This window comes from Scomber japonicus, chromosome 1 (genome assembly GCF_027409825.1).
Source record: "Scomber japonicus isolate fScoJap1 chromosome 1, fScoJap1.pri, whole genome shotgun sequence".
Lineage (NCBI taxonomy): Eukaryota > Metazoa > Chordata > Actinopteri > Scombriformes > Scombridae > Scomber > Scomber japonicus.
This window is the reverse complement of record NC_070578.1, coordinates 33,506,622-33,529,182: the sequence shown is the minus strand read 5'-3', so window position 1 is coordinate 33,529,182 and position 22,561 is coordinate 33,506,622. Positions and strand designations below refer to the sequence as shown.

Below are 22,561 nucleotides of genomic sequence, written 5' to 3'. Positions count from 1 at the left end.
ATATTCTCCCAATTATATGCTGAAAAGGTGAGTTGGAAACTTAAAGTTTTAGCATTTGGCTTCGACCATGGTTATGTACAGACCTGCAGGCTGCCTCTGAGGGTGCAGGGTATGGATGTCCATGGGAAAGTGGAGCTTGTTGCGAATAATCTCCTGGTTCTTGCCGGTGAATTTATTGGCACTGTTGATGCTCTTGGTGTGCCAGTCGGTCCAGTAGAGGCTGTCCTCAAACACTGTGATAGCGAACGGGTGGGGTAGGCCTAAAAAAGAAAGAGAGAGAGAGAGACAGAGAGTTCAGAAAAGCTGAGAAACCAACAAAACCAGCAACAACTCATTAAGGAATGAGCTGTTTTTTGGGGGACGTAATCATGAAAGTAAACAAACATGGGTGTTAAATTTGACACCTTTTTTAACAAGTGAAATATAATGAATCCGCAGGGTTAATTTGGAAATTTGAAGCCTCTTTTCCAAACACAAAAAAATGGAAAGAACAAAATCCTGCATTTGGCTTGTTCCACCAACGTTCTCCAAACATCCTCCCATTGAGCAGTGCGGGCTTGGCTGATGTCATATTATCCCCATTGAGTGCTGCATTCAATTACTCTGCCTCTCATCAGCTTGTACTGTATATGGTTCAGTTGTGGCCACATCGGCCAAAAGCAGAGGCGCTCCAACCGTTTCCTTAAGTAAAGTGACTTTTCCATCTAGAATCTGGACGCCCTTATACTGATACACAAGTCTGATACTAAGCAGATATCATCGGAGTCCACAATGAAATTTTGCTTGGATTTTAATCATTTTAATGGGTAATTTTAATACGATGGACAGTAATAGATCCCAGATTTTCTCTACCACTTACAAGGTGTCTACGTGTGTGCTCTAATCCAAAAGCAATCTTATTCGTTTAGGTTTTATTGAAGTGGTTTAAGAGTATTTTCAGCTTAATAAGGGAAACAATTTGCTGGAAACACTTGATACTTGTTTTATTCTTTTTTTTTTGTAAATAGAACTGGTTAAACACCTGAAAACTTGGCTTTATATCTTATATACATGACGTAAAATCTGCTTCTTTGTCAGTAATGTGCTCATTGCTTTTAGAGAGAAGCTGGTTGAAAAAGTGCGTTTTTAGGGCCTTTAAAACTTTGGCTACATTACTTTTAGAAGTGTTTTTTTAGGCTTTGACTCTATTAGTCTGTAAGTACTTTTTGTCTTCGAACAAATTGTTGACTTGTGCCTAAAAATGTCGGTATCAGTGTTCACAGTCTATATCAGTGGAAGCCTGGTCTAAATACTAACATGTGTAATAGCGGGGAAGTCCTCACAGATTTGTCTCCATTGGGAACATCTGCTCAGGGTGACTCCTCCGCACTCATCCAAGTTAACGTTCTCTTTCTCTCTCTCTTCAGCTTAATCCTCCTCTGGTGGAGTAGCAGCACACCGCCAGTTGGATTAGAGTGCTGAATTGATGGAAAAAGTGATTTCTGCTGCTACAAGGAGCGGTAATGGTCGCGGTGGTGGTGGTGGTGGTGTGGCGAGTGTGCGGGCACAGGGCTTTTAAAACAACGCTGCTCATTTAATGACAGTGTTTTACAGTGCAGCGTAAATCTCAAGTGGTAAATGGCTAAAACTGGAGAGAGAGCAGAATCATAATGAGCCTGGAGGATCAGAGTGAGTGTGTGTGTGTGTAAGCTTGAGTGTGCAACCAGGGAGTGTGAGACAGAAGTTTTATCGTTTCAATTTAGTTATACGTTTTATGAGCAACAAACTATTTGTTTAATCCTTGTGTGGTCCGAGTGAACAAACAAATTTTACTTCAGTCTGGATCCAGAAAAAATTTCCCTACCACCTCAAATCTGTGTTACAAAGTAGAGCCAGATTTTACTTAATGAGAGGTATATGAGCATCAGTACGCAAGTCAGCTGATAAGTCACAAGAACTACAGCACATAAATGTCAAAGATACATTTGAGGTCACTGAGAAACAGTGTTGCCCTTACAGTCTGTATACCATAGAGCATTGATGGGTTTACATGGTAAAAAAAAAAAAAAAAATACCCTACTCATTACATATGCTCGTAAGAATTCTTTAACTAATTGCTATAATCAACAGCTGCTAGAGTTGGATGTCACAGACTGTTGCCTTGATATGCTCGGAGACGCTGATGTCTCATTTGAAAGGGTTTTGGCAGACTTGGGAAACACTATACGGCCTGTGTGTGTTTGTTCTGTTTGGCACATTTTATCTTCTCATCATCTTCTTCCATTTCTTCCATATTAAAGAGTTATTTTGGAGAGTTTTTTCCTTATCCAAACCAAACTAAAGGGTCTCAGGATGTTATATTGCTGTACAGATTGTTGAAAAGCCCTGAAGCAAAATTGTGTTTTGTGATATTGGGTTATACAAATAAAAAGACTTAACTTGACTTTATTAAGTTATCTCTGCTTTCATGGTATTAACTGTGAATAACTGACCAGATGGGGGATCTTATGTAAGTAGAAATCATTGGATACATGATGCACCCATCTCATAAAAGTCTAGTTAAAATGTAAAACTTAGTTTGATAATTAGTATAATGGAGGTTATCACTATGTTGGAGTATTGTACTATAATGTAGATACTATACTTTAAGAGAGCTTTCCCCTGTATTATTTCTATTATATAATTACTTTGATTTTAGTTATTGCTTTCTGTGGTGATGAATCCCATTTTTCCCCAGTGTATTTTCCCAGTGTATTTACTTAAAGGCTACAATTGTGAACAACATTTCATGTGTACTAGCATGACAAAGCACATGTGACTTTTATTTAATATATAACTGCAGGCTCTGGGATTCCTTCTTGTCAAACACTAGCCTGATGAATGTTTAGTGAATGAAAAGCTGCCTTTTATTAACTACATTAGATCTAAATGTGCTCAACATTCTTGTCTCTGCATTAGATTTTTTTGGCCTCAGCGTTGTGCCATGTGTAGGGCTGAGTATTTTTTGTTATTTTCTGTGACTATAATATTTCTGATTCTGGAAAAAAATGGTGAGTTTTCAATCAAGAATCTGTCAAGACAAAAAAAAAAAAAAAAGAAAGACAAATCACACAAGTCCAGGTGTGTGTGAGGTGATACTGGCTGCCTGTGTGTGTTTTCTGATCTTATCCTAACATGAGGGAGACAAATAATACACCCTCTTCCCTCCTCTGAGTCACCGACAGCTACAGGGGCGTCTGGTTTTGATACGGTCACCTTCTTCCTTGTCGTCTCTGCACCCCCACCCCCCTACTCCTCCTGCTCCTTTTTTTCCGGGACAGCTGGAAGAGCAGCTGCAGGCCAATGGGGCATCAAACGTCCCACCCAGCCTTCAAAATAATTTCCCCTTTAACCTACATGTGGCATCTCCCGGTCCTCTCACGCCTCGACTGAATCTGTCACCGTCAACACAGCGCTGCCTCCAGCTGGACAGAGAACAGCTTGAATTATAGTGTGGTCGACCACAATGTGGGGAAAGTTTAGTGGTGGTCTTTTTGTGATTCTTCTCAGATCATATTTCTCTTTGACCTGCGCCACCGTTTCCACTGTTTCCAAAATGCATAAACCTAAAATAATTACATTAATAATAGTTTGTCATGTGTTAAACCCGCATTAAACACACTTTGATGTCAACTGTAAAGACATACCCTCTTAAAGCAGACGCGATGACATAATAACATAAATGAAAATAAATAAATTAGAATTAAAATATTATCTTGAAGTGTGTGGAAAACTGTGCACACTTGAGTGAAACATAATCTCTGTCTACGTGAAGTTTATACCAAAATAAATATGGAATTAAAAGCCACAGTGTGCAGCATTTAAAAATACATCACTGTAGTGTCTCCTACTGGTAGTTTCAAGAACTGCACTGTGGCAGACAGTATTAAAAGTGTACATTCATTATCCCCAGAGGATTAAATAATCAATCTAATGAATGTGGTGACTCAAACCTTTGCTCTTGCTCCACAATCAGGTGGAAAATACTACTTGTAGACAAGTAAGAAATATAAACAGTATACACCAAAACATACATGCAGATTGAAATGGAAATCATGCTATTATGCGCAGATTCTCCCCGTTCAACTTTGCACACTCTACTTTGGACAATCTGAGCTCTATTGTCACCCACAGGCCAAAGCATAGCTCAACACACATAATTTCAAAAATGTGAGCACACCGGTTTGAGCGGAACTGCTGTCCACAGGGGGGAGCTGCCTTGTTGGTCTGCCGTCATAACTATGGGACTGTGGCAGACAACTTATCATGAATGCGGCGTCACTGGAGTATAAAGCATTTGTCCTCCATGATCATGTCCACACAAACAATCACATCCCCACACACGCCGCCCCTACGTCCTCCTGTCCCCCACCTCAAGGTGCACAGGTGTGCAGACTGGATAGCGGCATTATCTGTGACACCCGCCTGCCATCCAGCTCCAGTGACAGAGGAGCTGGCACACATCCAAGCAGCACATAAACATCAGGGTAGTGTGCATTAATACACAAGAACACACACACGAAAAAACACACACACACACATGCACACACAAAGAGCTATAGGTGTACAGAGATAGACACTCGTTAACATTCCTTGGCAGAGCAGCTCAGAAAGTAACCATGCACACACACAGGCACACATACAGGCACACATACAGGCACACCCACAGGCACGCACACACCCACACACACACTCGTCCCATTTGTCCTGTGTGTTGTCTGAGCAAACACAGGCTGTGGAGGAAGGACAGGGCCAATTACAGCCTTTTATCCTGAGAGCACACATCATTAAGGAGAGCTCACAGGGCCGAAGGCACACACTGTGGGCTCAGACCTCTGTTCACACTTCACAAATCTTAATATGATAATACGTATCAAATTTGTGGCTCGCATCAACTTTTGCAATTATTTTAAACTGTTTTCTTGACCCTGGAAACACCCTTTAATGATCAGAATATACTTTCTGTTTATTTCACAGCTACTGCTAAAACATAATTTGTTTTAAGTGTCTGAAAATCTCCAGATTACTCAAATCCTAATGTTTCTTGGATTTGTTTCCTTTTTATGTGGCAGGACTGTCCACCAAATTTCACGGAAATCCGCTGATGTGGTATTGCCTGCTGACAGACAGACACCTAGGCGTGTAAACATAATTTGAGTAAAAACATAGATGACCGAATTGCGCTGAGGGGCATTGATGACTCAGTGGCTCACCTTCAAGCCTGTAGTGGAGGTTAAATTACACGCATTATTTCGGCATACTGATGTGAGGTTGGAAAGGCAACTGGATAGATTTGGAAATTTGCAATAACTGACTGTTGTCCTCCTGCCTCTCAGTGTTTCTGTCGCTGTAACTCCAGCGCCAGCATGACAAGCTGGGCTGCTGCCACTGCCCAGCCCATGTATCACTGCTGGATTAAATCATGACACCACCAACCTACAGTAAACAGGGTGTCCTGCTGTTTGCAGAGATTGTAGAGATGAAACAGATGAAAATGATCAGTCAAAACCTGGGAAACAAATCTTACAGCAACACAAGGCCTCAGAAGCAGCTCAGAGTGTATGTGTGTGTCTGTCTGACGGATCAGTAGGCTGCCTGCTTGTATTAGTAAATGCCAGATCCCCTAATTTAGTGCGCGTGCACACACACACACACACATATACACACTCTCCAGCTTCACTGCAGGACCCAATAACATAAACAGAGGCACGCAAGGCTTTATGTTGTCATTTATGAGATGTGTGTATATGTGTGTGTATTTCAGTGGTGGGCACATGCATATGCTTTTAAATGGAAATATGGCACTGATTAACTCCACACGGTATAATGAAGTAGCGTCAGTGTGCTGTATCCTATATCTACCACATTCGTCTATGTGTGTGTGTGTGTGTGTGTGTGTGTGTGTGTGTGTGTGTGTGTGTGATTTATGAGAATGTGAACCTCGGCCAGACCTCTGTACACCACATCTCTTCTGCTTCCCTGCAGTTCACAGCGACTTCTGAGGTTCCTGGAGAACGACTGACAAAGCTTCATGTTTCAGGTTTACAAGGTGATAATATAGGTTGGGTTTTTTTTTTGGAGTAATGTTAAGTTTTAGTCACACTTCCAGGCACTAACCACAGTCCACCATATTGTAAAAACTAACCACATAGTTAACTGTGAAGGTAGAAGGTGGGAAATTTGTCCTTTGATCTTCAGGAATTGATAAGCGAAACCAAAATGGCTTAATAATATCTCTGGAGCCAACCCAACTCATCTTGTATACCCAACCTTTGCCAGAAAATATAGAAAACTGAAAGTGTGTTACAGGAGCAGGTGGGAATTAACCTTGGCTGATGACAGCTTTGCGATTGCGTCCGTCCAGGTCTGCCTTTTCGATGACATGGTGCTTGGCGTCCACCCAGTACATGCGACGGCCAGCGTAGTCGATGGTGAGGCCATTTGGCCAGAATAAGTGAGTGTCTGCGATGACCCGCCGGTTCGAGCCGTCCATATTGGCATATTCAATGCGAGGCGTGTTGCCCCAGTCTGTCCAATAGATCTTACTGAGGAGGAAAAAAATGGGACAGTCTCGGTTAGTTTATTTGTCTACACTTGTGGGAGTGAAGCTATTTGAGCAGAATAAGCTGATTCTCATAGCATCCTACTGAAGGTCAAGAGGTAAACAGATTGTTGTTAGGATTCAAGACACAGCAGATGTTGGTTATAAAAAAAAAGTCTCCTCTATCCTTGGCACTCATGTCCTCTTCATCATCACTCATCTGTTCTGACCAGCCTCAGAGGGAAGTTACTTTTTTTGATATTTTTCAATTATTCCATGCAAATGAGCTACCTAATAAGCTGAGTGAGTTTTCTAGCTTTAAATTTCTCTGGGGCTTCATCCAAAACTCTCTCCTGCCACTGCTGCATATGAAGCTAGGGAGGAAAACACACTTAGCTGCTGCCTCTTTTATGAAATACTTGTTCCACACAGATGCTCGCCTGTGGGCACTGCTATGCTGCCAAACTTTAATCCCTGCTCTGCTGCTACACTTCAACTGGGACACATCCAGAGGGGATATGTATATATGAGTGTGTGTACATTTGAAAACATCTGCTGTGAATTATACAGTTGGTATGTGTGTGTGTGTGTGTTGGTTGCTCGTACCCCTCTATAGGATGCAGCGCGATGGCTCGAGGCTTCTCCATGTTCTGCCAAAGCAGCACCTTGCGTTGCGTGCCGTCCAGGTTTGCCACCTCGATGCGGGACGTTCCAGAGTCTGTCCAGTACAATTTGTCATGGATCCAATCTATGGCCAGTCCACCTAAAGCAGCATATGAACATGTTTTATGGTAAACTGTTGGTATGTATGGTAAGAGTTTCTGCCTGATTATTGTTTGTTAACATGTGGGTATTGTTATTTTTTAAACAGCTATTGGCAACACAACATCCCCTAACCTAAATAAAGCTGATAAGCATTATTTGTTAACAATGGCAAAGGGAAAGGAGACTTTTTTTTTCTCTCTCTTTTCTGTTACTCTTTAAATAAAGTTTCTCATTTTGTTTAAAAGGTACACTGCAAGTTTTGATAAAAAACACTTGCTTTCTGACAGTAATATGAAAAGATTGATGCCAATCTCCTGTGTGTGTGCAGTGATGAATAACACATGCTATTATTGTTACGGCACATGTTCTTCATATCACTACACTGTCCATTCTGGTTGAAAGTTTTCAAGTATGTAGCAATTAAAGTTGAAGCCATCTTCTTCAGTTAAACAACTGGACAGGAGACATAACAAATGTACAGATGTTATTAAGTCTGATGCTTGAGTATGGATGTGTTTAGTTTAGATTAGCATAAAGACTGGAAACGGGTCAGTGACAAGCCTGGCTCTGCTTAACAAAATACACCTACCAACACCTTTAAAGCTGACAAGCTGTACATTCAAAAAGTGTTATTATACTTGTATTGTAAATCAGTTTACTCTGCTTAAGTTTATCCTTTTAAAACATATTTTGTGATGCAAATAAAACCTTGTTGAATTTAGAAAGAGGAAGACAGGATGAGCAAGTAAAATAACAAGAGAGAATTGATGTAAACAAAAGAGTGACAAAACTACTGAAGAGTGAAAAACCAAAAGGATGATAAAAAAAAGAATGACAGGGATAGCGAGATCCCAAAAAAATGCAAGACACTGAGACTGAGAGAGAGCATGAAAGAGATAAAAAACAAAGATGCACCATGTAAAAAAAAAAAGAGCTATAATTGATGTCATACTCATATATGAACAAGGTGATGGATGAAGTGAGGGAGAGCAGTTGGAAACAAAGCAGGAAAGTTGAAAAAATTGGACAAAATGATGAATGAGCCTCTTGTCCTGCAACTGAACCTGCTTCCTATTGGCTGTCGTACCCACCTGGGCTCTCCAGGCCGGTTGAGACGACCTCCTCCACGTTGGAGCCGTTGAGGTTAGCCTTCATGATGCGGTCCAGTGTCACATCGGACCAGAAAACCAGCTCGCGGCTGTGGTGGAAGTCCAGCGCAATGGCATTCTCCAGATTGTTGAGCAGCAGGGTATACTCAGAGCGATGTGGCAAAACCTGACGGATGTCGATGCGGTTGGCGAACAACAGCACCGGCTCCGGACCTGAACGATGGAATAAAAACAAAGACACAAAGACAGACAGAGATGGAGACATTGCAAATTAAAAAAGGAAAGAAAAACAGCCAGAGGCCAAATAAGAGTGAAAGCTGGAAGCTAACGAAAAAGGAAGGAGACAAAAAAAAGTTACGACAATCAGTTTTAATAACAGTGAGCATTAATCTCACTGAAGGTGAGGGGGTCTGGGTCCTGGCAGCTGCCTGACAGAGAGTCCTGACCTGGGTTTAACTCTGGTCTGCAGCAGATTGATGGGCTGCTGTACCAGGCCTGCACTCTACCTCTGCAGCATATCTAAATCTAGTCCAGACCCACAGAACGAGCCAACCTCATTCTGAGTCCAAGACCCCGGAGCAGGGAGCGGATACAGTTACTGCTAAAGCAAGTATAAACAATATGCAACCGTGTTTTTATTGGAGGTCAAACCCAGGCGACTTTGTGCGGTCACATGTCAAGGTTGAAACATAGTACAGTGGTTTTTACCCAGAGCCTTGCAGCTGCGCTTGTCGGGCCGGAGCTCATAGCCCTGGACGCACCAGCACTGGAACCCCCCCTCCGTGTTGGTACAGCCCTGGCTGCAGTAGCCCTCTTCAGCACACTCGTCCACATCTGGAATAAACCAAAGAGGCAGGAGAAAAGGGGGAGGGTGGGGGGACAGTGAGATGCTGGCGTCAAACTCCTGCAGGGTTAACAATGAATTCAAGACACATAGGGGTCCAGAGGTGGCTGAAGGTGAACAACTCTGTGGAACAGGTCCACATCCAACTTATTGCATCCAAACCTGAACTCCTGTTGCTTACATTTTAATGGCATTCATCTTATGACCTTGCAAATGCACACTGTTTGAATCTGGAAACAAATATCAAGTCTAGATTGACTACGTCTCCATAAGTTAGAAACTTTTGGCTGTAACACTTCAGACTCAATCATTCCAATAAGTTCCATGGAAATTGGTTCATACTTCTGGAAAGTATCTTGCTGAAATAAGACAAAATGACAAAAATGATTGAACACATAAATTCCTAACTCCTAATTAACTTTAATGCATCACATGGAGATAAATGTTATAGCCACACCACATTTAGGGTTAATGATAGTACTAGTGCGTACAGCTCTTTTTATTCTGTCTTGCATGTATTTTTCTCCTTACTTCATTATTTTCATAATTTTGGTTCCTCCAGTTACTTCTTGCCAGGAAACTGTAAAGAGGAGCTGCTGTTTTGTGTGAATACTTATGGAGTATTTTCTTATTTGGGCCTCTGACTCCCTGATGTCAAATTTAAGCTTATGATTTTGGCAATAAAAGATTCAGTGACTGAATAATGTGGCTCTTAATCTTCTCATGTTACATACTGTATGTTACTCCCCATGTTATCTGAACACATAATCTCCCAAGTGACAGGAAAGAGTGGCGATGCAGAGGCAGCAATATACAAGGTAACCGAACAACTGATTGATTGTTAAACTCTGCAAGTCATGAATAATGACATTGTCAGCTTGCTCACTCTGAAGTCAGATTGTAATGCACACACACACACACACACGCACACACACACACGCACACACTCCGAGTTACCCTGGCAGGTCCTGCCGTCGTCCATCAGTCGGTATCCAGTATGACAGGTGCACTGGACCAGTCCTCTGACCATCTGACACTTCTGGGAGCAGCCTCCGTTATTCTGGTTACAGTTGCCCTCGCTGGAGCGTGGACCTGCACACCACATGGAAACATAACAGGAACATAAACACAGCATGCTGATTCAGTATAAATACAACCACACACTGTAAAGAGTATCTGACTCATCTGGTGGTGTGCCTTGAAATATTTTAGGCCCACAAGCAGTGAGGTCTGAAACCGGTGACGTCGTTTAGCCCCGTCCAGACCAAGAAACCTCAACAACTACAGTCCAGATTGTCAGGAAAATTAGCTTGAATGTTCACGATCCTCACTGGGTGGTCCTAACCATTCCTCTAGTGCCACCATGATGACTAAATCTCACCTTGACTAATAATTGGGTTGATTACATGGTATTTTAGTTTCCATTTGCTGTGGATATTAATGGTCCCAAGAGGACGTACCCAAATGTTTTTGGTGACCACATTATCTTTTTCTTTCTAAAACTTCCTCATGCACGCACAAAAAAAATAAAATAAGATGGCATGGGTATGATGGAAATTACTGAGCAAAGTCCTGCCACTGAAATGTCAAAATTGCAGGGTTGCAATTAAAATTTGAGAAGTGCATTCCTGAAAGTGTAGTAACATCTTATTATATAAAACCAACCAGAAGAGACTTTGTTCCGTTTGTGTAATGTGGAGTTGTCTTTGAAAGTTTTTAAAGATGTGTCATCTTTGTAATGACAGTGATAATTAACCAAATGACTATTGTCTCCATTCAATCATGTTAATGTTCATGATTTAAAACACAGTCATGGTAGCCTCCTTCCATCAAAATAACTGCAGATTCTGTACTTTCTTTAAAGCAAATGGTAGATAAACTGTTCAGACCTAAAACCGTAACACATATGATGGTTTGTGAACTCACGGCAGTCATGATGTGGGTGTTCATCAGTCCCGTCTCCGCAGTCATTGGCCTCGTTACACACCTTCCTCTGACCGATACAACGTCCATTCCCACATTGGAACTGGTCCGAAGCACATGGAGGGTTTTCTGTGTGAAGACAAAGAGAAGCAACATTTATAGTAGGGCTGAGTGATAAGACGATTGCTGTTATAAATCTTTCAATGTGGTAATTTTATCTTTTTGATGGTTTCCCAATAGAACAGGAAAGGAAACCTATTACATTACCATATATCTGGAACGTAATACAAATATTTGACCCATATTGCCAACCCCCTAACTTAAGAGGATCTTTCAGACAATAGTTTCACACAGAACTGGTCCAACAAAACCGTCAGAATCAGTCAACTGTTTTCACAAACTCGGTTAAGACTGTAATAGCAACTCTTCATCTCTATGTCTGCTCTTTACTTGACAACACATTGATACTCAAACAAAAAATAGACTTTTAGTTTTGAGAACATATCCGAGCTCAAGTGTTTAATTTTGGATTTTTTCATTAACCTCTTCTAGTACATTGGGCCCACTAGTGGGTCCATCACTGGATGGGATGTTAATTACCAACTTATGTGAGAGTCTCACAGAGATCCAAGTGTGTCCAGAGACCTCCAATATGTCAGTCTCAATTACAGGTAAACTGTATAAAATTATGCAGAACACACTTTGATTTAATGAATCTGTGCAGCTATGAAGATGACATCATGGATTTGAATATTTAATTACATATGAATGGAGAGCTGCAACAAGCAAACACAGAAAACAACTTCAGAAAAATACATAAACAAACTTGGAATGATTGTATGAAGTGAATTAAATGTGATATTATTTAAGGGTAAATTAAGGTGATATATAGGGTTCAAGAGGTTCATGCAAATTGATCTGGAATTCCTTTTCCATCATGGCTCGGGATGCCAGTGGATAATATCCAAAACTAGTAAAAAACTTTCCATCTTTCTCCATCTCTTTTCACTGCAGCCTGCTCACTGCTCACTTTCTATCTCAATATAGAGGCCAGGTCCTGTTGTTTGTCTGCAGGTTGGTGGAGTCTTTCCACCAGTAACAGGAGGATTGCCAAACTGATGATCAGTCTATTGTTTGAAAGCAACTGTGATTCACAACAGAAAAAAATTAATAAATAAATAAAAAAGACTGAGTTTGTCAGTAGAGCGGGACTGTTCTGAGCCGTTGTCATGGCTACGATTGAAGCTTGTGTTATATTTAGCCTTCAGAAAAGATAACAACCACAGTCTTACCGGTTTTCTCACAGCCCTCTTCATCGCTGCGGTCCGAGCAGTCATCCTCACCATCGCATCTCCATGACAACCGGACACAGCGTCCAGTTCCACAGCGGAACTGGTCAGCTGTGCACATGGATGTGGCTGCAAGGAAAAAACACACACACACACACACACACACACACACAAATATCCTTTAATTTGAGTGGTTGACTTGTTTTTCTGTCACTAGCATGACTCATCAAGACTTAAACTAACATAATCATACACACATAGATGAAAAACATTGTAGAGGCAAAAGCTGAGAGCACAAAATGAGGTTTGCTCTGTAGTAATGAAGAAAAACAACTACTCACTGCAGTTCTTCTCATCTGATTGGTCATCACAGTCAAACTCGCCGTCACACCTCCAGCCAGCATTGATGCACATCCCACTGCTGCACATGAATTCAACTGATCTGCAGGGCTGGTGGGAGGCTACACACACACACAAACACACACACACACACAATAACACACATTAGAAACATAACCTGCAGCAGACAACATTCCAGATGTAGTTTAACCACATTTATAGGGCGATAACAATCTTTAATATCTTAAAATCTGTGGAGTTAATGTGTCTAATATCGTTTAGGATGAGTCCAAATGCAGATTAATTACAGATTCTTAATTACAGATTCTTAAATGTAAAGATTTGCTGTTTTAATTATTTTAACATCATTGCATATTAAATATCTGTGGGCATGTTAATCAGAGAAAAGGAATTAAGGACATTTTGACAAGCTTTTTTCACATTTTTAAAACAATTGAAAGGCTTGACGATAAAACATATACTATGAAATTAAAAGCTTTGCTGTCATATGTACAGAGATTAAGCACTGTACCATGACATTCTGCTGTACATAGAAATACCAGAAAATGAGGAAAGGAAATAAAAGAGCTTAAACATGCAAAGAGAGAAAGACTATGTTTTACACCACACCAGTCATATTTCTTTTCCCATAAACACTAATTGGTTCTGTTTATTTTGGCTGCCTTATGATCATCTCTGACTAGAAATCATAGCTGAGCCACCTTTAAATTTCCCACCACATCACTACATGCAATCAGATCAAAGTGGAGCTCAAACTGGCAGCAGATGAGACTGGAGGTGGACGAGAAGATTAAAGCTGAATCCAACATAAGCATCTTAAATCCCAAGTGTGTGCGTGTATGTATTTCTTTGACATGTTTCCTTCTGACAGCACGAGTCGGCTCCCATTGAAGGTACAGTGGGCTTGAGATAAGGAAAACGACAAGCGAGGAAATGCAGGGAAAGAAAAGGGTAAGAGAGAGAGAGAGAAAGAGAAAGAGAGAGATGTGGTAGAGGCTTCAAGCATCCCTGTGCAGGCTTATCAGCTGGGCGAGAGAAGACAGAGATGATCAAAACAGCAGGTGGCTCTCCCACGGAGAAAGATAGAGAGAGTGAGAGAGAGTGGGAGAGAGAGGGAGAGAGGGAGAGAGGGAGAGAGAGAGAGAGAGAGAGGGAGAGAGAGAGAGAAAAAGGGAGAGAGAGAGAGACTCATAGGCAACCAGAATCAGCGTGGGACGCCGACGAACACTGACGCCCACACACACTGAAATGATTCATCCACCCTTTATCTCTCTCCTTGTTTCTCTCTTTTTCTCCCCCTCATGCACTCACACACTCACACACTCTCACACACACACACACACACCATACCAACCATGCTCTTTCATCTACTCAGCTATGCAGCCAAAAGCAGTATCAGTGTTTGCAAGCGGTAACGAGGCATGCAAGTGTGAGTGTTTTTGGATATGTGTGTGTATGTGTGTGAACGACAGAGAAAAGGAGAGAGAGATAGAGATAGAGATAGATAGAGAGGGGGAGAGAGAGAGAGAGAGAGAGAGAGAGAGAGAGAGGGAGAGGGAGAGGGAGAGGGAGAGAGAGAGAGAGAGAGAGAGAGAGAGAGAGAGAGAGAGAGAGAGAGAGAGAGAGACTTTTTCTCTAACAAAGCGCCCTTCATGTGTCTGGAGACTCGATGCCAAGGAATGCTGTCTGAGGATGGGCTGTCTTATGCCTCTGAGGAATGCCTCCTCTGTGTGTGTGTGTGTGTGTGTGTGTGTGTGTGTGCGCGTGTGTGCGTGCGGGCGTGCGTGTGTCCACAAACTATTTACATGTTTCACGAAGCCAAGAAATCTTCGGACTTTTTATAAATATATTCATAACGTTTAATTCACGAGACTAAAAACTGACATTTTTATTTTTTATTTTATTTACCATCTTTAAACCAAATCTGGGAGACCAAAAAAAAAAGAAAAGAGAAAAAAAAGAAGGTAATTTAAGAGTGAAGGACAGCAGGAAATGAATCGTTAAGCGACATGAAGTCCAGCTGGTTTCTTTACATCAGATGGGATGGACCTTGATGCACTAAACATGTTACAGTATAAAATATAAAGTCAGTGTTTATTCTCTGCTGACAGGATTTAAAACATTTGACCTGTTTGAGTTTCTCTTGAAATCTTTATCATTTCAAACTTTTTTCAGACTTTTAAGAAGTGAGTGTCTGTGCTCTAATCCGGATCTGATCTGTGCCACAGTATTTTGACTTAAGCATTTGTAAAGGAGCGTGGGGCCTATCTGCCTCTTCTTTAAATCTTTTTTGAAAGCTTTGATGCCCACTCAACTTTGCCCAAAAATGTTAAACACTTCAGAAGCTAGGCAAGCAATTAAAAAACCTGGATTTGGGAGGAGACGAGAGAGAAACAGAGCGGCTCACTCGACTAACATGACCTTACTGATGATCAAACGATGGTACGGAACCTTGAAGCTGTGCTTATCGCACTGCAGATAAACACATCAAAGGGGGGAGACCACTGCGTATGAGAGTCTGTGTGTGTGTGAGAGAGAAAGAACCAGAGAGAAAGAGAGAACGAGAGAAAGAGAGAAAGAGAGAAAGATAGGGTGGGCTGTTGTAGACAATGAGCGAATGAAACGAATATGTAAGAAATCAGAGCCGAGAGAACGAGGAGTGAGATGCTGAGAGATTTGTCAGCAGCAGGCAGCGTCTCTGGATTGAGGAGGAGAGCGAAACATGATACTCAGTTAATCAGGACCATGGCTTTACTCTCCATATGTGAGTGAGTGTATGTGAGTGTGTGTGTGTGTGTGTGTGTGTGTGTGTTACAGTGACAGAAAAGATCTAACGGATAGAGTGTATTCCAGTTCTGACAGACGCAGCCTACAAACAGCAGCTGTTCCTGCGTGCAACCTGCAGTCGACTGAACATCAAAACATGACGTCGACAATAAACCTTACCATGAAACTACACTTTGTTTTGACACTAAAGCTGCATTTTGTGCAGTTGGGCCTTGGACAGTAGAGGCATCTCTTATTAAAGCAGTTAGATGTGGATAACGCTGAATATTTATGACTTAAAAAACAAAGTTGGCCTTTATTCTGAAAATTCTGGAATGGGGGGTTGTTTGATATTCGACGACTACACAATAACGTAGTCACAAGACCTGACATGCTTTTTGAATGGAGAATGTTATAAAAAAATAAAACTGTAGTCTGTAATGAAAATCCATTCTGTCACATAACACATCTCTTTCAACTGCGGTTTTTACTCCTGAAAGTTTTATGTGTCTAATTTAAATTTTCTGTTCGGATGAGTCTGTATTGTACTTGTACACTTCAGTTGCGCTGGTGCAATGAGCTCCAGGACATGACAACTTGTCATTGTGATTTGGGTTTGGGACAGATGTTCAGTGAAACTATCAGGACACACAGAAGGAGAAAGAGAGAGAGAGAGTGTGTGGGGGTGGGGGGGTGGGGGGAGGGCAGAGAAGAAGAAGAGAAGGAGAGAGGAAAGATGTTTGCCAGAGGGAACGACGCAACATCTTCAATCTCGTCCGACAGCATGGAGGAGACGACAAAGACCAGTCTCATCTTCTTCTACTGAACAAGACACTGTTTAGTAAGAGCTGTGGGACCTGCCATGGATCCTAAAGTGTGTGTGTGTGTGTGTGTGCGTCTGTGTGTGTGTGTGTGTTCATCTGTGCATGTGTGTGCAAGCAGAAAACAGAGCTTTATGGACCAGCCACTGCACTAAAACAATGTGTTTTGTTTTAGGACTTCAATCAAGTTTGCATCTGAGATTAAAGTGAAATCTTAACTTGTACACGGAGTTGGTTGAAGATTAGAACCTGGGTTTAAGATTAAATTTAACAAAAATGTAATGTTTTTAAAAAAGAGTTTAGTCTCTGACATCCCAATTTGACTCCTGGAATATCTGATAATGTCTGAAAGTGGATTAGTGGCTGAGGGGGAAGATTTTCTGAAGTTAACATGAGCTCTTGGTGACTCAGGAATGTGTTTGTGAGTTTGTGAGTGATGGCGATCTTACAGCAGTCCGACTCATCCGACCAGTCCCCGCAGTCGTCGTCTCCGTCGCAGTGGTAGATGTCCAGGATACAGCGGCCATATGCGCACTGGAACTCCTCCACGCTGCAGGTGGCTGTCATAACATCTGAAGCTACACACACACACATACACACTCATGTTAAACAGATGCTGATGCTGGAAGAGATGGAGCAAGCAGTTGGCTGTCTGAGGCACTTTGAAGCTTCAACTCTTATCTGTTGAGTCTGTCAGAAACTCTAACTGAAATGAAAGAGAAGCCCCCCCCCCCCCCCCCCTCTCTTAAGTCACACACAATGATTACATGCTCCGTAGTAATCTGGTTACTCTCAGATCTACGTTCACATGCAGCTGATCAGTATCCAGATTTCTTCCCCCTTCTGGCTGCCACAGTTTCGAATCATGATGCTGCAGACTGAAGAGTTTTTGATTTTTTTTTTTTTGTCTGGACTGACGTCACACAGAGACGTTTGTCCTGTTTGAATCTAACAAATGACCTTTTATTTAGCTGTGGAAATTGAGTTACCTAGAATTATTTCTTAATTTGACTTTTGGATTGAATATGTTTAATACAAGTCACTGTCTAAAGTTTTAATGACGCTCTATTAGAAAATCAATTTACTGCCTACATGACCAGCAAAACTTCTGGACATGTTTCTCTAAATTACATCAATTCTGGGAATCAGGTTTCTCATTTAAATGACTTTTAAAGGCCGACAACTGTAGCCAATTAATTTTCTGAAATGGCCCAATTATAAAATATCGCTTTTAGCTTTTGTCTATTCTTAGCTGAAGATGGTTCCATAGAGACACACTGCACCTTCACTTTTTCTTTTTTTCCCTTTCTTTTTTGAGGGGGTAATCAATGTGTGTTTTTTGACATTCAAAAAGACCAGGTGTGTTGAGTCTTTTTATGCTTTTATACTAAAAAGATATTCCAACATCTGGACTGTGATCATCATACTGACTGAAATAGGTGATGACAGAGAGAGCTGGAGGTGTCTGAAATTTGGCCTCTAAACTTTCTACACAACATCTATGACTGAAACTTTACAGTTTTTGGCAAGTTTTAGTTGCTAAGACGATTGTATCCATTATGTAAAGTGTTTTAATAATATATATGCTTTGGTGGTAGAATAATATTGACCTATTGTGGATGAAGGCCCAAAACAGAGAGTTTCGCAGCATCAACTATAATTCAGCCTGTCTCTTTCTTTCTTTCTTTCTTTCACACACACACATACAGAGTAACTTACGGCAGTTTTCCTCATCTGATCCATCTTTACAGTCCGTATCTCCGTCACAATACCAGTGCTCAGCGATACAGCTGCCATCTGTGCAGCGAAACTCCTTGTCTGAACATTTACGCATGTCTGACAGGAAAAGGAAAAAATACAATAAACATATGTATATTACAACACAGTTTAAATGGCTACTGCTTGCATGCTGGTGTTCATGTGTGTGTGTGTGTTTGTGTGTGTGTACCCACCACACTGCTCATCACTGTTATCCCCACAATCGTTGTCTCCGTCACAGTGCCAGAGGCTGCGGATACAGTAGCCGTTTTGGCAGTGGAACTCGTCCTCCTCGCACTCCCTGGGAGCTGGAGAGAGAAAAATATGAAGAGATAGGTTTCAGAGGACAGATAATAAGGATACAACAAAAGCGAAAAAAAAAAAGGCAGACACTGTATAAGAATGTGATAAGAGGCAGCTGTCCTTGAGCTCTGCTGACATTATATCTACAGCTGTACTAACACCAGGGAGAATGTGGCCTTTCATGTCAGGCTCAGAGCAACAGGCTGAATCCTCCCAAGGCTTCAGGCCAGAGCTCAAAGACTCAATGACAGAATATCCTGTGGGTCGACCTCAGCGCAAAACACACCCCGATCAACTGTCGCTGTAACGCAGTGAAAAGGAAAGCTAAAAAAAACCCATCATGAGCATCTGTGTGTGTGTGTGTGTGGCATTGCTGAGAAGAAGACAGATCCGAGTGAAAACATTTGCTCTGATAACAATGATTGTATTTATATAACACTCTTCCATGACGAGTAAGAGACATAAAGCCACAAAACAACTTAGAAGGTGGCCGTAAAAAGTTTGTAGTTCTGTTCCTCAGACAGCGCAGAGGCTGCGGTCAGCCTGAATTCATGTTAGTTACAACTGATGCCAATAGTCACAAGTACTCATGGTGGAAAAAGGGATTTAAATAGAACATAAACTCCTAAAACCCAAAAGAGAAGCATAGTCCTCATCCTGAGTATGTTTCAAATTTCCATATTTTTAACCAAAATGTGGCAACAAGCACTGCGTCTCTTTCAATCCTCGTCCCTGTTGGCCTCACAAGTAGACATCGGTTACAAGAACTTAATCCATCAATTTAAAAATACCCTACGTCTGTACATCATGTTGTCACAACTCTTTAATAGCAAAATTGGAGGGATCCTTGACAAAAAAAACTGCTTTAAAGATTTGTGTTACAAATACTGGCATATATATCTTTTTTTATGTTATTCTAAATTATCTATATCAGTATTAGTCTCAAAATATGGTATTGATTGGGCTATAATTCTTGTATTAACAAAAAAAAACCCCAGACAGACAATGCTCCTGACCAATAGGAGAGCAGGGGGCAGGCAGAATCCCAACCCTTGAGTTGTATTTAGTCATACGTTGGAAATATGAATATTCTTTATCTGCTCACACAAAGTTTGGACCATTAGCTGATTCTGGGGCTGTGTGACATCAAAAACCTGCTGCACAAAACATGAAAAGGGAAACACATTTCCCCTTTGCACATTTTAGTCCACCATGTTTTAACTATGCAGCAGCAATGTCCCGATCATGTCTTCTTTGGTCCTGATCCTTTTCCATCGGTTATCTGCTAATAGCAAATCCGATCCAATACTTAAAGCAGTGATTCCTTTTAATTATATAGACTGTGGCGGCTCACCATAGTCTCATTGATATCACCAGTTTCATAGAGAGCCAAACATGTCTGTACACACTCCAAAACATTAAGCAGACCATCTCATCCTGCACCAGAGCTACTCTGATCAACTAGTTCAGCTTCTGCTCTCTTTGTTTCAGAGCTGAAATATGGACATTGGTGCTTTATGAACTGGTAAAATATATTTCCCATGTTTTGTGGGTGCAACCTTTTTGTGGGTGTCATCACCATTCATACCTATACAACCAGTAGTTAAAATACTAAAGCACAACACAGAACAATTTTCTATTTTTTATTTTTACATATATAACCTCTTAAGTTTGCTCTCAGAGTGCACCAGATGCAATGATGCCCCTAGAGGGTCAGAAGGTCCAATCACCATAGTCTCTCAAAATGCTGAGAGAAACAGAAGATTTACTTAAATGTTAATTAAATACATATCTGATACATTGGAATAACAGTTGTAGTGTGCTAACTCGGACCCATCTTATCCTTCATGCATTTTAAAACACTTTGAGGTGCTGGTATAAAACTATCATGTTAATAAACTTTATATGTTTTTAGGTGGGAGTGTAGTGTAAACGGTATTTTGTTTCCCTCCATGTCTAGTACATGCTGTGGCAATGACAATAAAGCTTCCTTGAATCCTCCTTGAATCCTTAATTATCAATATGATATGAATGATAGTTCAACTGAGTGATTGAAATTGAAGTGACAATTTAATAGGGAATATTTCAGCTGTTGATGATGTCAATGATCTTAAGCAGAGGTGAGGTAAAGCAGACTGAGGTGGACAAAACACAGTAGAGTCCAACAAAGAAAAGACAGACATTTGATCAGGTTTATTTTAGCTAGTAATGGTCCTTTAAACTTGCCCTAACCCTGACCCAGAACAGCCCTACTATACAGAATATGTATGTTGACATGTGTAACTTGCTACTTAAAAAGGTCCAAGCTCTTCTGCTCAAGAGTAAATTTCAGGAAATGATAAACTGAATAAAAAAAGCAGTTTTTTGTTTTCTCTCAACAAATCCAAAGTTGCTTTAAATTTAAAGCAGCTTGATTTCAGACTGTAATATACAAAACCTGACATCTAGCAGCCTGTTTTATGTCTTTATTGGAAATCCTGGCTGCTGTATATAAGAAAAAGTCAGTTAACCTTGAGTTGAGTCTGGAGATAAAAGACACATCTGTCATTCATAACAACAGCCCTGACGATGCACTGAGATGGTAGTCACTCCCTCCACCGACCTTTTAGCACCACAACATTGACTGTTTCAGTTTCCAACTCTTTCACTTATCCAAACAACGTCTCCACCTTACTTCTTTAATCATAAAAGACCGAATTTTCAAAAAAACACTGCCTTCAAATCTTACCACCGCAAATCAATGGCAAATCCCAGCCATGCCCGCCTGAGGCCGAGTAAACAGGTTCGTCAAGGAGATCCAATGATGGATGGACCCAGGCGGGAGGTAATCTATAATTTATCACTTCTGTATGAGAGTGTTAGACAGCTGAGACAAACAGAGAGAGATAAGGACAGGCAGAAGCAGAGGGATGTCCTCAGAGTGGAGTGGAGGGACGGACAAAGAAGAAGATGAAGCTTTCCTTCATTTCAGTTAGATTTTTCATCTCTTCTCGAGGTGTGTTGGAGCTCCGCAGCAACAGTCAAAACTACCGGAGACATGAGTGACATGATTATTAACACACATAGCAGATCATTTAAAGATGCTATGTTATATTTTAGATGAGTAAATTAAAAAAAAAAAGCTTTTATATTAAGGTTAAGAACACAGCTGATATTCTTATTTGTTATGTTTATTATATTTATATGCCCAATAATAGACTATGTTTTCCATTTACCATTTCTTTACCATTTAATTCTGTAAACACCCTTATATATAGTATATTCCTGTATCTGCACATTGGTAGCAAATGTTTCTTGATATAGACACAGACTTTAAGGATGCAGTGTTCATAAAGGGTCAGTTTATCCAAATAACAGGAAAACATATTTTCAAATAGTTTTAGTTTTATATGCCAAATTTTTTGTCAGATATCCATCTCTGCGATTTCTGCACCTGCACAAATCAATGGAGGTGGATATAACGTGTTTGTGGTGCTCCAAGCAGTGATAAGTCACACAGCCCACAGTTATCTGTACTGAATAAATAGTCCCATAACAAACTGTTGACAGAGAGGTCTTTGAATGATCTCCAGTAACTAAAAGAGAAATTGCTCCTGGAGCGAGATGTTGCTGCTGAGATTTTTTTATTGACATTTTTTAATACAGTGAGAGAGAAACGATTCATCTCCATTGTGTTGGAGTGGAAACACAAATATTAAAAAGGTGATATCCTGAAATCCCAGCATGTAAACTGAAACTATCTATTATCTTTAATTAGGTTTCTGTTTATTTGTTGGGTCATTACAATTTGAGTGTAATGAGCCTTTAAGCTAACATCCAAAATCTAGAGACCTAAAGACCTTGGATTTTTGAGGCTGATGCTAGTATTGATATTTGAAGGTTAAAAATGATCTTAATTGGCACATGCTTGTTTTTAAACAGTAACAGTTTCCATGTGGATCCTTAAATTTGATTATTGAATAATATGAGCCAACGATATGAAAAGAAACATAGTCAGTGTTCTCATTTCTACATGACCTCAAATACATCTCTGGCATTTCTCGTTATCAGCCAACATACAGTAT

At 40.8% G+C, this 22,561-nt stretch overlaps 1 protein-coding gene across 2 annotated transcripts in view; it reads right to left on the bottom strand.

The window, feature by feature from the left end:
* Window positions 1-22,561, bottom strand: part of lrp4 (low density lipoprotein receptor-related protein 4) — a 124,159-nt gene that overhangs the window by 18,591 nt on the left and 83,007 nt on the right. For both annotated transcript variants that reach the window (XM_053335639.1, XM_053335719.1), the window contains exons 4-15: window positions 18,389-18,502; window positions 18,156-18,272; window positions 16,886-17,014; window positions 12,831-12,950; window positions 12,493-12,618; window positions 11,204-11,329; window positions 10,235-10,369; window positions 9,142-9,267; window positions 8,416-8,646; window positions 7,166-7,322; window positions 6,346-6,563; window positions 84-260 (exon numbers count right to left, since the gene is read on the bottom strand). In XM_053335639.1, coding sequence (XP_053191614.1) covers window positions 84-260; window positions 6,346-6,563; window positions 7,166-7,322; window positions 8,416-8,646; window positions 9,142-9,267; window positions 10,235-10,369; window positions 11,204-11,329; window positions 12,493-12,618; window positions 12,831-12,950; window positions 16,886-17,014; window positions 18,156-18,272; window positions 18,389-18,502 — 1,776 coding nt within the window. The remainder of the gene's footprint in view (window positions 1-83; window positions 261-6,345; window positions 6,564-7,165; window positions 7,323-8,415; window positions 8,647-9,141; window positions 9,268-10,234; window positions 10,370-11,203; window positions 11,330-12,492; window positions 12,619-12,830; window positions 12,951-16,885; window positions 17,015-18,155; window positions 18,273-18,388; window positions 18,503-22,561) is intronic.